The sequence below is a fragment of the Rhineura floridana genome, chromosome 14 (genome assembly GCF_030035675.1).
Source record: "Rhineura floridana isolate rRhiFlo1 chromosome 14, rRhiFlo1.hap2, whole genome shotgun sequence".
Classification (NCBI taxonomy): domain Eukaryota; kingdom Metazoa; phylum Chordata; class Lepidosauria; order Squamata; family Rhineuridae; genus Rhineura; species Rhineura floridana.
In genome coordinates, this window is record NC_084493.1 from 8,097,904 (window position 1) to 8,111,236 (window position 13,333).

A 13,333-nucleotide genomic window follows, 5' to 3' on the forward strand; every position below is an offset into this window, starting at 1 on the left:
TTCTCAGGTTTTTATTACCGTAGAGATCTTGCTATTTGCAATATACTCAGAATTACCAAAACTAGTATATGGTTAACCTGGTCTTCTGTCCTCATCAAGCTTTTGTTTTGCACTCAAATTTAATACAGGCGATGGATTAACAAATGTGCTGCTGTAACCTAGTTAACGGCTACCAACAGTAGCCAACGCACAATCTCATTTCAAAATTTCTTCCCCTCCCCCCCAAATTATTTTAATATGCATTCTTCTTTCAGCAGTGCAATTTGAACCAAAGTAGTTTATGTACTGCTGCATGTCCAGTGGGTTAAATTCTCAACTTTGCTCAAAAACAGGATGCTCCTAGGTTACAATCCCTCAACTGCTGTGCACACGGGCATGCACACAGGACGACAGCAGGTGCAGTAAAACATAGCTGATGCCAAGAGGCTAAGCTACAGCTACATACAACTGGTTCCAATTTCTCCTCTGCCATGAAGGCGCTAGGTAACCTTTGTAGTGAGAAACAGTGGCTTAGGGAGTGTAGACCTACCTTACAGGGTTGTTGGTGTCAGGATTACACCAGTATACAGTATTGCAGGTGAAGGGCTTTGAGCCCTCAGAAGCACAATGTAAACGTAGTTACCACTACAGTCAGGCATGTCTGGTACAGCCTTTGGGCCACTGCAGTAATCTTCAGGTACACCTCTAGGTGATCGTGCCATCCCACCCTTGATGCATAGACTATATGACGACAATCCAGAGGTCACAGCATCTTCACAACAGCATGAAGGCTTCTCCCAGTAACTTTTACCAAGCCTTCCTTTGCAACCCGAGCAAAGGATCAGAAATGGGGGAAATATATTCTCCTAAACGTCAGAAGCTCTAGGTAACCAATGTGGTGTTCTCCCAATGTTGCTTGACTACAACTCCCATCACCTCTGATCATTCACTGGGCTTCTTCAGGAAAAAAGGTGGGAGAGACATTTAATACATATCAAAACACATCTGGAGGCTATCTCTGCCCGGGTTATGAGACCGGGCAACTGTACTCCTGTATATGCACTTTACATCCATAGGGTTACAACAGCAGTGTGAATAAGGCCCTTGCACAACCTGTACCTATCGAATTGGGCACTTCCAAAAGAAAAGATGGCACATGATTCCAGGTACCACCAGGGCTGCACAATCATCTCTGGACAAATGTGAATTGGAATAGTAGCTCATGTTCTACAAGCGGACAGCCTAGCTGCAGAGAGACTATCATGCGCCCACCAGGATGGCGAGTTTGCAGAAAGGTGAAAGTGAATGGCTACCATTGCATCTTCATCTACAGCAGGCGTTGGGGGAAACTATGGCCCTCCAGATATTGCTGGACTACAGCTCCCATCATTTCTGACCATTGGCCGTGCTGGCTGGGGCTGATGGGAGATTGGGAGTCCAAGATCTGGAGGGCTCCCTGTCCCATATCTTTTGTAAAAACCATAAAAAACCTGAAGGTAGTGCCTAGCGAAGCAGGTATACAATCGGGGGGGGGGGGGATCAGTTCAAGCCAAGAATATACACCCATTTAAAATAAAAATATTCAGTTATATTTATTCACATATTAAAACTGTACAAGCTAAAGGAAAATGACATTGAAACACTTCTGAAGACTATTTCTTTACAATATGCAGAGTAACAGATACCAAAACTAGAACTGTTAAACGAGGAAGAAGACAAGGACAGCCAAAAAATCAACTTGGAGAGCCTATTCTGTTTCTTTAAAAAAACAACACGGCATTTAACAAAAATAGATGTTAACCAGCTACCAGTATTATACAATGATAAATACTTCAAAAATATATTAAGTTATATGGAGTTTATGGATTTGACAGGAAATCCACAGAAATCCCAGCCTTCAATGGACTTCCAAATAGACCAATTTAAAGAGAAAACACACGTTTTTCAATAGTTAGAACTGGTTCTGCAGCCTTTACTGTTTTGGTATCAACATTCTTGTCACCTATTTGTAGTGTAACTTAGACTAACGTCATTGTAACAAAACATATAAGCTATAATGCTCTGTGCAATATGGATCTTGCAGCTATATATTGATGAGTGGCCTCAAGAAGTTTGCACCACACCACAGGTGGAATTAAGCTCTTCATTCTCGTTAATACTGGCTCACATTTCACAAGGCAACATCTCCCTCCCTGCCCTCCCACTGCCCCCCACAACATACACACACACGCGCACACACGAAAGAAGAAATCCAACCACATCGTCACTTGGGTTTCATTGCAAGCTCCCCATTAACACTGAGCATAACGCGCAGCACTCAGCAATTACCAGAAGGAACTGCGACAACGACAGCTCTCACATACGCCAAGATTCAGAAGACATCCCATCTCAGAACTCATATTTAAGTGGCTTTTGTTTCGCATTTGTACTGCTAGAATGTTATGTGCTTGTCAATGTTCTGCTCCAACGCTAGTTTTTAAAAATATATATGCTTCTGTCTTCCAACCATCATAGAAATATAGAATGGATTCTTCATCGGCATGTTGGCAGTTTCTTAGAAGAGAGTTCCTTCCCCACCCCCCAAACTTTCCTTCCTGTACGTCAAGTCCACTGATGTAGTCTCTTATCGCACCGCCAAGAGAAAGGCCAACCCGGCCAGACCAAAGCCAGCTGCCGCCATTATAGCATTGCTTATGGTACTGTTCTGGTCAGCTGCATCAGAGCCATGTTTATTGAAGAAGTGGTAGAAACCATCCTAGGAAAGAAGAGAGCAAGATCTTGAGTCAAGCCTATTTTGGGTTATTAATTTTTTAAAAAACAGCCCCTATGCTTTAAAAAAAAGTATGACAAATTACAACTGTTGCCACATGTTCCTCCCAATGGCTAGGGGGAAAACATGGATTTGTTTCATTGCATTTATTTATTAAACATATACCCTTCCTCTCAAAGGAATCCAGGGTAGCAAACACACAAGCAAGAAGACCTCTAAAAACAATTCTGTCAATGCCAGTGAGTTGCCAGGCAGAATTAAAGGTGTTAGTGCTAGCATATCAAGCTCTAAAGGGCTTTGGACCCCAGTACCTAAAAGGGCACCTTCCCCAGTATCAACTATCTCAGACCCTACAATCAGCAGGCAAGGCCTTGTTGATGCTGCCACCACTAGGGGCCGCCTGGTTGGAATTGACCTGCAAAAAAGGGACTTTTCAGTGATGCCTCCCCCATTAAATGAATGCCCTCCCTAGTGAGGCCCACCTGTCTCCATTTTTAGGAGGAATTTGAAAACATTCCTGTTTACCCAGCCGTTTCGTGGCTCAAGGAAACTGCTCCCAGCAACCCAGAGATCCCTGGGTGAAAGAATGTTTTTAACTGTAACTGTTTGCTATAATGTTTTAAACTTTTTAGAATGCACTTTTTTTGCTGTCAAATTGTTTTGTTGTTATGATTGCCGCCCTGGACTCCTTCAGGAAATAGCATGAGATATAAATTCAATTATCATCCAGATGCGGACTGGGAAAAAATCTGCTTGTTGAAAGAGGAAAGGTTTCAGTAGGCACGGAAAAGACAAGAGAGATGGTACCTGTCTTAACATTCAACGGGAAGGACATATCTAACAGAGAAATGCACTACTTTTGCCTTGGTGGAATGCAACTCCAGCACCACGTTGGCTACACAATGCCGGTCAGCTCCAGCCAGCAGCCAGGGATAACGGGAGTTATAATCTACAATGTCTGGAGCGCACCATCTTGGCTACCACCAAGCCTCACTAATACTGCTGACAGTCTTCATACTAGCTCAGACAAGACACTAAAAAAGGAAGGAGATCACACCTCCAGCAGCAAGCAAGTCTGAAAGGGAATTAAAAGCTGCCAACTCAGTGATTCTCTCCCTGCCCAAGGTGGCCTGGAAAGTACCCAAGTGAGTGGGCATTTGAAGCAAAATCAAGTCTGGCACTGTCCAATCTAGTTAAAGAGACCTGAAAATATGAAATCACTCTTAATTTGGTACAGTCCAAAGTTAGATGCAACCAGGGATTAAAAAGTGCAAGTAGCTAGCGCAACAAACAAGCAGTTCTGCCTCCAATTTCAACCTACAGAACAAAGGTGCAGAGCAGACCTTACAGATGCGTATTAGAAGCCTGTCCCACCAGCTGTAGAAGTGAAGTTAGCCTAGCACCAAAAGTCAGATTGCTGAAGCGCAAATTCTGCATGAGAATGGAAGCCTGTAGAAGTGTCCCTTCTGGTCTGCCTTAGTCCCAAACGTCACTGTGACGTTTTTGGAGCCTGGGTGGATGTTTTCATTTTTAAGAGTTTGTTAGACTGATTTTGTTGTTTTTAGAGATTTGTTTTTATTTTGTACACTGCTTTGATGGCTATATGGTGTGAAGCAGTCTATACATTTTACTACTAATAATAATAATAAAGCCCCTTAGGCTCAGGCCCAGATTAAGAGCTTGAGTGGCACATTTATGTACTAAACATTGCAAACAAAGTCAAATTATCTAAAATTAATAAACATATTCAATATGCTCTTAATTTCTTCCGGAGCTTTGTTCTTTACACTTGAATTTGTGCAATGGAGGCATTTTGCACTCACTTCCTGGCTCTGGCCATAGCAAGTTCGTGAATGATGTCCATGTGCCAAGGGGCTCAAGGCGGCATACACAGACATGGATTCCCCTTCCCCCTATAAGGAAGATAAGGGAAAGAGTGTGCAACTGGCCAAGGTCACCCAGAGCTAGGAAACTGAGAGCCTAAAAATTTATAGGAAGTTGCTTATACCAAGTCAGACCATTGGTCCGTCTAGCTTAGGATCATCAACTTGACTGGCAGCAGCTCTGCAGGGTTTCAGACACGGGACTTCCCCAGTCCTACCTGGGGATTGAACCCGAGACCTTGCCCTTCCATTACAACAGATTAATCTTAACGTGGCCCTGCAGCCCTTGAGCCACTCAATTTGGAGCTGACCTATGACAAAAAGAAGCCAGCAGCTGCACTGCTAGATCTTTATTCTGAATAACAGAGAATGGCAGTAATATGACTCCAGATGGCCATGTTTGAACTCCTATTTGGCAGATGTCTATGTAAACAAGTTATGCTCTTAATTTCTTCCGGAGCTTTGTTCTTTACACTTTAATTTGTGCAAACAATGGAGGCATTTTGCACTGAATGTCAGTTTACACTTCTCGCCAACAGCTGCCGTAGGGTCATTAGCATTCAGGTGGGCTGCCTACAGAAGAGGGTTCAAACCGTCATTCTTCTATGGAGAGGGCAAAATTAAGCCCGTCACCTTTCAGTCACTTGGTTGAATATACACTAGCTACTCTAAAGGAGAGACAGAGAAAATACAGCAACACAACAAAGAACTTTATGATCAAAAAGGGAAACTGCAGGTTCTAAATGAAATTAAAGGCATCAGCAGATCTACACCCAACAATTTTATTTGTGTGTGCATTCTAATCTACAGGTCTTGCACTGTAGCAAGGATTTGTAGGGCCTGGATCCAGCAATGAGATTTTTTGCTTTGAGCTGCCCCCCCCCCCCCGAGTGCTCTGAGGGGAAAGACATCTGAGATCAAAGACTTGCTTCCATGTAAGGGCCACAATCCAGCAACCACACTGGGCTCCAACCACCTTCCCATGGAAGTCAGCATCACAAAGAGGCGGCCACACAAAGCTTTGCCTTCCTGCAGCCACCAGTGGCAACCCCATCCACCTGCCAACCTCCAGAACAGGCCCAACGTTATTGGGAATTAAAGCTACAAAAGTGCGGCATAAGTGACATCATTGGAATGCAAAATATAAGCAGGCACTTGAGATGCTGAATAATGATGCTATTTTCTTTATAGGTATAGCCAGGAATGTAGTGGCAGATTCAGAACTGCAGGGTCCCTTTACGATAGCCACAGCCAGGCCCCTTCTCCCTTTTTTTGCTGCTAGGTTGAATATGAAATGCTTGTTGATACCTTCTGCCACACTGACGGATGTCTCTAGGAGCCAATAAGCACGAAAGGGTAGAGCATTAGCTACTGAAAAGAGTCTTCTCAGTGGCTGACACACCTCCTTTCATTCGGATTGGCTCCAATCAAGGAAGCATGTTAGAAGACTCTTCTCAGTGGCTAACAAGCTCCCCTTGCACCCTGACAGGCTCAAAGGATGCTGGAGACATTGGGACCTGCTCCCAAAGAAGTAAGGGGTCTAACCCTCCCCCTGAGACCCTGGACAACTACACACATGCGTACAGTGCAGAGAGAGACAGAAAAACACACCATTGTGCAAAACCCACATGAGGATCACAACCCCCAATGTGCATGAGTAAGGAAGTGCCAAGCACAGGGGTTTCCAAATACATGCAAGGGAGTCACATGCCCAGCCACACGGCTGGGAACACATTTCCCTTCCACGGGGCTGGGGGGAGTGCCCTGTCTCAGTGGCCCTTTACAGCTCTTCTCTCACAGGCTGCATTTGCCGGCTTCAAAGCAGATCCTCGCGCACAGCTAGGAAGTCAGATCTTATTACACCTTTCACAGGACAGTGAAATAAGCTTTTGTCCAATATATTCTTTTATGCCTTTGTGCTGAAGGTGCTTTGGGGCATTGGTCATCTGCAGAATACGATTACAAAGATGCTGCGGGGGGGGGGGGAGCAGAGGGAGGGAAACAGCCCAAGTTCTCATCCAGCAATGAGGTCGTTTTGAATAGACTTTTACTTTCCCTCCAGTGGCCTGTTTGAAAACCGAGAACTGAATGCAGGTTTCTATGTATTCTTTGCTCTTAGTACTGGGGAAAATAGTTGCTTTGAAGTTGATTATTCACATTCCTTGCAGAAGTTTAAACCCCCACCCACTCAACAATGGCTAGAACCAGATTCTTCAGAGAGGCAAGAAACTCTACACTGAAAAGGGGTGGGTGGGTGGCGGAGAGAAGAGACAAACCCTTTATAGTTAACATCAGCAAAGAGAAGTTTCTGTAGCCATCCACTGGTGTCTTCCTTGGGACATAAAAAAAACCAAGGAAAACCATTCCTTTATCATTGCTGACCCACCCAATTAGCAAGGGAAGTTTTGCATCCGAGTCTTTTTGCGGCCATTCCGGATTACCTCCATTGCCTTCACAAGGAAGGGTAGTTTTGCATAGGCTCTGGAAAAAAAAATTAACACTCAGGAATTCCTAAACATGCTTACAACAAGCCTCTGTCAAGGAAAAAAAGGGGGGAGGGAATGCTGAATGTCTGCCGTTATAACAAGGGCTGGAAGGACTCCAAGCACTTAAGAATCTGAAATATTTTCTCCCTCGCTCCGATTATACCCAAGACAAAACAAAAGCTTTTGTCGATAGAGTTCTCTCGTTTCAGGTAGATCCTTGGGAAAGGGAACAGAGCAAGGCTGCAAGAGGCCCACGACAACCAGCTGTCACGGCTACGTTCTCTGAATCCCAGTTGCTGGGAATGACACATGCGGAGAGCACTGTCGGGCCAAGGCTTTGCTTGCAGGCTTCCCATTAGCATCTGTTTGGCCATTGTGAGAACAGGATGCTGGACTAGATGGGCCTTTGGTCTGATTCCGCAGAGCCCTTCTGAAGTGAGTATGAGGAGGCCTGGAGAAGCTTACACCTCTGCTAGCAGTTGCGCGACTCCATCGCGCACTTCAGGCAGAATCACCCAAGGAGCCCTATTCAGAAGTATACTCCTGTGCAAGAACAGCATGCAAGCAGGGGCCAACTGAGTAGCAGGGGCCAACTAGTGCCACCCCCAGGTGGCCACACATACGGCTCAAACGTTTGCAGGGATGCTCAACGGCAGAGCACCAGCCCTGCATTCAGAAGTTCCCAGGTTCTCTAGGTAGGGCTAGGGAAAGCTCCTGCCTGAAACCCTGGAGAGCTGCTGCCAACCAGTGTAAGCAATGCTGAGCTAGATGAACCAATGGTCTGACTCAGCAGTCGGCAGCTATGTTACACGTTGTTAATTCGAGGTTAATTGGGGGAAAGGGCCGTGGCTCAGAGGTAGCACATCTGCTTCTCATGCAGAAGGTCCCATGTTCAACTGCTGGTGTCTCCAGGAGAGTTTCTGCCCATCGCTGTCGGCGATCCTGAGCACAATGGCCCAATGGTCTGATTCGGTGGGAGGCAGCCTCCTGTGTTCCTGCAGACATTCATGCTGCATGTGCAGCTACCAGGAACAAGGCTAGTTGGGTGCACAATGCAACCCTGATTACGCACTGACCTAACGCACAAGTACATCTTTTGAAGGGCACTCTTGGGTCTAAACAGAAACTCCAGCCCAAAGGAACTGCCATACGCCAGTTTAACAGCCATAGGCTCAACTCTCCGTTTTTATGAAACCTGGGGCACCAAGGCAAGAAAATCCTACTCCAGCTCTCACACACATCCCCCAGAACAACAAAAAAAACATGCACGCACGCTCGCTCTTTACTGGGGAACTTCCCACAGAATTGCCAGCTGCTTCTGCCTTCATCAGCTTGCTTTGAATGATGTATTCCAATTGTGGGACTGCAGTTTCACAGCTTTTGTAGTCGTCAGCAGGAAAATTACAGAGCCAGACATCAAGGCAGGCAGGCAGCAAGGACACATTACCACAGGCCTACATCTCGTTGGGAGCCTCCACCACCAGATGTGCAGCATTCACCAGTAGTACAAGCCTCCCTTGCCTCAGCAAAGCAGGATGGGAGATAGCATGGGTGAATCCTCCACACCAACACAGGCCCCAATGACACCAGGGCTTCCATGACCTTAGCTTGTCCAATCGTTCTGGCCTATCGTGGCCTACCAATCTCTGGTGGAATGCAATTGTCTATTTGAGTCGTTCCCCACCCTCCAGGTGCCCTCTACCCCACAGGACCATAGGAAGCTGCCTTATACAAAATTACGACCGTTGGTCCATCTAGCTCAGTATCGTCTACCCTGACTGGCAGCAGCTCTCCATGGTTTCAGACATGGAGTCTCTCCCAGCCCTACCTGGAGATGCTGGGAAATCGAACCTGGGACCTTTTGCATGTATGGCAGATGCTCTGCCCCTGAGCTATGGCCCTTCCACACGGTGTCAGGATCATGAGTTGCACAGCACAAGAGGCCTCCGGAAATGTATTCCTCCAATGAGGACAAGGGAGAAGTTAAGAGCTAGACACTTGCTTTTACCTCATAAGCCCAGCACTTACATCCACCCATGCTTCATGCACAATACCTGTAGCTCCACATAGACTAAACTCAGTCGTCAAGTTGGTTGTTAGTGGGTAGTGTTATTTACACAAAGCGTTCTATACTTGGCAACAACAACAAAGCACTTCGTACAAACTACTGCTCTGGAACAACACTGCCTTCCCTACCAGTACAATAGTCAGGTCCTAACTGGCCACACTTAACCATGCTTTTCATGGGTCTGCCCTTGATAGCATCTCTGCAATTTCAGCAGATCTGGAATGCAGTTCATATGTGGGAACGGTTGCAGAGCTCGTAACAACTATTCTCTGAATCATGCGTAGCCAATGCGCTGCCCTCCAGATGTTGCTGGACTAAACCTCCCATCATCCCTGACCACTGGCCATGCTGGCTGGGGCTGATGGGAACTGGAGTTCAAAAACAGCCGGAGAGCACCGCATTGTGGCTATCATACAGAGCAGGAGGCTATTCCTGGTCAATACGATAGCCACAGGTTGCTCATTTGCTTCCAGGTCAAACCTCAACATGCTGGTGCTTTCAAGCCTGAAATGGCCAGAGTCCTGGACACCTTAGAGTGCACCTTCTCAAAAAGGTACATACAAGATCAGGGGGACTGTGTTTCGTTGGTCAGTGTTTGGGCAAAACAGCAAGAGTCCCATCAATACTACAGAACTGTAGAACTCACAAAATGCCACGTCGGTTGTCAACCATCTCAAGCACATGCCAAGAAACATCTCCCCTTTAAAGGGAAGACTTCGTTTGAACTGTGGTCGGCCAAAGTAGAAGAGGCGTTTAGACATTTACCAATCACCCTCTCCCCTTGCAAAGATGCATCCTCAAGGTCCACAGGGCAGAGGCAGGGGACCATTTCCGGCCCAAGGGCCATATGCCCCTCTGGGCAACCTTCCAGGGGCCACATGCCAGTGGTGGGAGAGACCAATGGCAAAGGGGGACAGAACCAGAGACGGGAATTTTGCCTTTCTGCCATAGGCTTGTTTCAACACACACCTCTCTATCTGACCTTCCAGGCACACAGGCATTATCGGAGTTCAATGTCACATTGCAGCCACACAAAACACTTAAGGGAGATGTGAAACATGGCTATCACGGGGTGTGTCCTGGGGGACAGTCTCAAGGGTCAGAAAGAGAGGCCTGAGGGGAAAACTCACCAATCGGTACTAAGCCACAAACTTATACCTTCTGTTGCTACTTTCTTTTGGAAAAACCAATCAGGCCAATCAAAGGGAAGCTCCCTTGCAGCCTGTCACCATGATTCAATGACTGAATGCCTTGAGGGAGAGACCCAATGACCCTCCTTTGCTCGGTGCTCCGTGAGACCCAGGACTAAGAACCACCCACCACTTGACCCAGGTCACACACACTTCCTGTGGCACAGGGCTCCTGCCTTGATCAAGAAATTAAGAGGGCACCTCCCCTCCCTCTAAATGGGAAGAGTATAACGCAAGCCAGCTGTGTTGCACCTGCTGCAGGGCTGCAATCTGAAGCCAAGTCAGAGTTCCCATCCAGACACCTTTCAAGTCGCCCCTGTGTTTTGTTTTTAAAGACTGGGTGCCCTGTTCTTGAGGACACCCAGCAAGGAGAGGTGTACAACAGCGATCTCGTGCATATGGAAGCCAACAGATCCACCCTAGGGAGCCCCATCTGCAGTGCAGACAGGTGAGATCACCACAGTTGGTGCACCAAGGCACGTTTGCAGAAGCAGCCTCTGAAGGACACAGCTGCCCTGCATCAGGCCATTTCCAACAACAGGGGAATGTAGCTTGGGGGGAGGGCTGTTATTTCAGATAAATTGCTCAGAGGAGACAGACAGCAAGGCAGACAGAGCTCCAAAACACCCCTCTGGAGCTCATCACTGGGAGACTCTCATAGCAGTTTTTACTACCTTCCATGGTTTGATGACTAGTAGCAAAACAAGACAGATTTCCAATGCCTTTTGCTATCTACAGAGCAAATCCCCTGAATTCCACATATCTGTGCAGGTCCAGTTGGCCTTTTTGAGAATGAGCTTCATGGGCGTTTTTAAAAGCACTCTAAATGCACACAGTTTACAGGACACTAACAAGCAAAGGAAGACACAAGCCAAGCAGCCCAAAGGCTTTTACAGGGCACCTTAATTTCTACCCTTTCCCCAGGCCGCCAGGGTCCTTCCAAACACTTTCTACTAAGTCCTGGAAACAACCAGCCAGCCAGCCAAGCATTAAGGTCAAGCAGATACAGCTTGGTTGCACAACTGCTTTCAAGGGCAGAAGCGGCAGGTTTAGCCCAGTTGCCCCAAAAGGCGCCCAAGCCAGGCCCCAAAAGGCGCAATGCAAAGGGCAGACTTTGGCCGCAGGAAGACCAAGATGCACCCACCGGGGGCGTTTAAAAAGGGACAAAGAGCACGAGGAGGAGGAGAAGAGGAGGAAGATTGGGGGGGGGGGAGAGAAATAAGAGCAGCCTCCCGACGAAAGCTCTTTCTCACGGTTTGTCACAGCGTTTAGCTTCCCTTATATGGGAAAAAACATTATCCAGGCAGCCCTCCCTCCCCCTCGCCGACTACTCTTCTCGCTCCTGACGCTGCTCCTCTCGCGGTCTGTGAAGGGGTTATGAGATGGGGGGAAGCAAAAAAAGGGGGGCTGCTCGTCACCCCCAGGGGAGGGAAAACCTCCTCTTTGGGGAGGAGGACAGAGAACGAAGGTGGCGCGTCTGTTCAAACGCCGGAGCGCGGCGTCAGGCCGAGCAACGCTTGCGCCAAGGTCATTCGCAGCCCGGGGCCGGCGTCCAGGATTGGGAGGAGGGGATCTGGGGCCCCGTGGAAGCCGAGTCGGGCCCCGGGCCGCTCCTGCGCCGGGAGCTGAGGCGCAGCGGCACAGATGGCAGAAGCCGCCGCCCGGCGCAGGCTCCCTCCCCCCTCCCCCCACACCGTCGCCCCAAAGAGCTCCAGGAGAGGAGAACCCAAACGAACGCCGCCGCGACCAGGCAGGCGCGCGCGCTTCTGCGCGTAACAGGAGGAACCGGGGGGAGGGGGAGAAATCTTTTCCCTCCTGCTCCCGCGTTGCAATAATCAAGATTGGGGGGGCGCAAAGGGAAAGCGGCCAAGGCCAAAGCAGGGACGGAAGCGCAGCCATGTCTGGGCGAGAAGGGATTGGCTCATTCTGTAGCTAAAAAGGAGGGGGGTCGATGCTGCAGGAGGAATGAGGGGGGGCGAGAGGCCGTGAGGCGGCGGTGGGGCAAGGATCGTGCCAGCCTTCTTCCGCGGCCGCCGGCCCCCTGCCTCCCCGGCTCGCTCGCTTACCCAGCCGCCGTGCGCCTCCAGCCACTCCCGCTTCTCCCCGGCCAAGTAGGCGGCCAGCGCCTCCGTCAGCGCGCCCGTCTCCTCGCGAGCTCCGCGCTCCGCCAGCGCGGCGGCCAGGTTGCCGGCGAACACGACCAGCGCCACCACCCGGCCCCAGTTGAGGCCGCCCTCCGCTTCCATCTGCGCCGCCACCCGGCCCAACAGGGCAGCCGCCTCGCCGGGTTCCGGTAAGGCCGCCGCCGCGCAGGCGTCGCGGAAAAAGGGCCTCTCGCGGCTCTCCAGCTCGTCGGCCACCCGCCGCAGGGTCTCTGCCGTGCGGCTGGGCGGCAGCGCCGCGCCCCCGAGCCGGTGCTGCAAGTAGTCGGCCATCAGCTGCGCCGTCTCTTCTCGCAGCGCGCCCGGCATGGCGGCCTCCTTTTCCCCTGGCCTGGCGCTTCGGGAGCGGGTGGGCGGATGGAGCGACCGCTGAGTCCAAGCAGGCCCGATACCGGCGCCTGCCGCTGCCTAAGAAGCCGCCTCCGCCCCCGCGGATTGCCCACGTGTCCGGCCGGCTTCGGCGGCTCCTCCTCCTCCCCCCCCCCCGGCCCAGCAGTCTTCGGCGATGGGCGGAGCGGCACCGCCTCCCTCTTTGCTCCAGGGCGAGAGGAGAACAGCAATCCGTGGCGAGGGGAAGGACGGGGTTTGGGATGGCGAAACCGCTAGCAAGGTTGCCCTCCTATGCAGGTTCGCTGGCATGGAGTAAGCGCCACCCGGCACTTGCGAGCCTCGGTGTCTTTCCACGGAGTATGTCCCATTCAGTCAATTGGGACGTTTGTACAAACACGCGTCGCACGAGGGCGCGTAACGTGCTGCAATCCTGCATCATCACCACCATCCTATTGTTATTACCCG

The 13,333-nt window shown here is 49.6% G+C and overlaps 1 protein-coding gene across 1 annotated transcript; it reads right to left on the reverse strand.

Annotated features, from left to right (window-relative positions):
• Positions 1–1,545: 1,545 nt before the first annotated feature.
• On the reverse strand, positions 1,546–12,987 carry BCL2L10 (BCL2 like 10). Its single transcript, XM_061595231.1, has 2 exons — positions 12,443–12,987; positions 1,546–2,734 (listed from the first exon to the last, which is right to left on the reverse strand). The coding sequence occupies exons 1-2, from the start codon at positions 12,845–12,847 to the stop codon at positions 2,603–2,605; spliced, it is 537 nt and encodes a 178-aa protein (XP_061451215.1). The 5' UTR covers positions 12,848–12,987; the 3' UTR covers positions 1,546–2,602.
• Between the last annotated feature and the right edge of the window lie 346 nt (positions 12,988–13,333).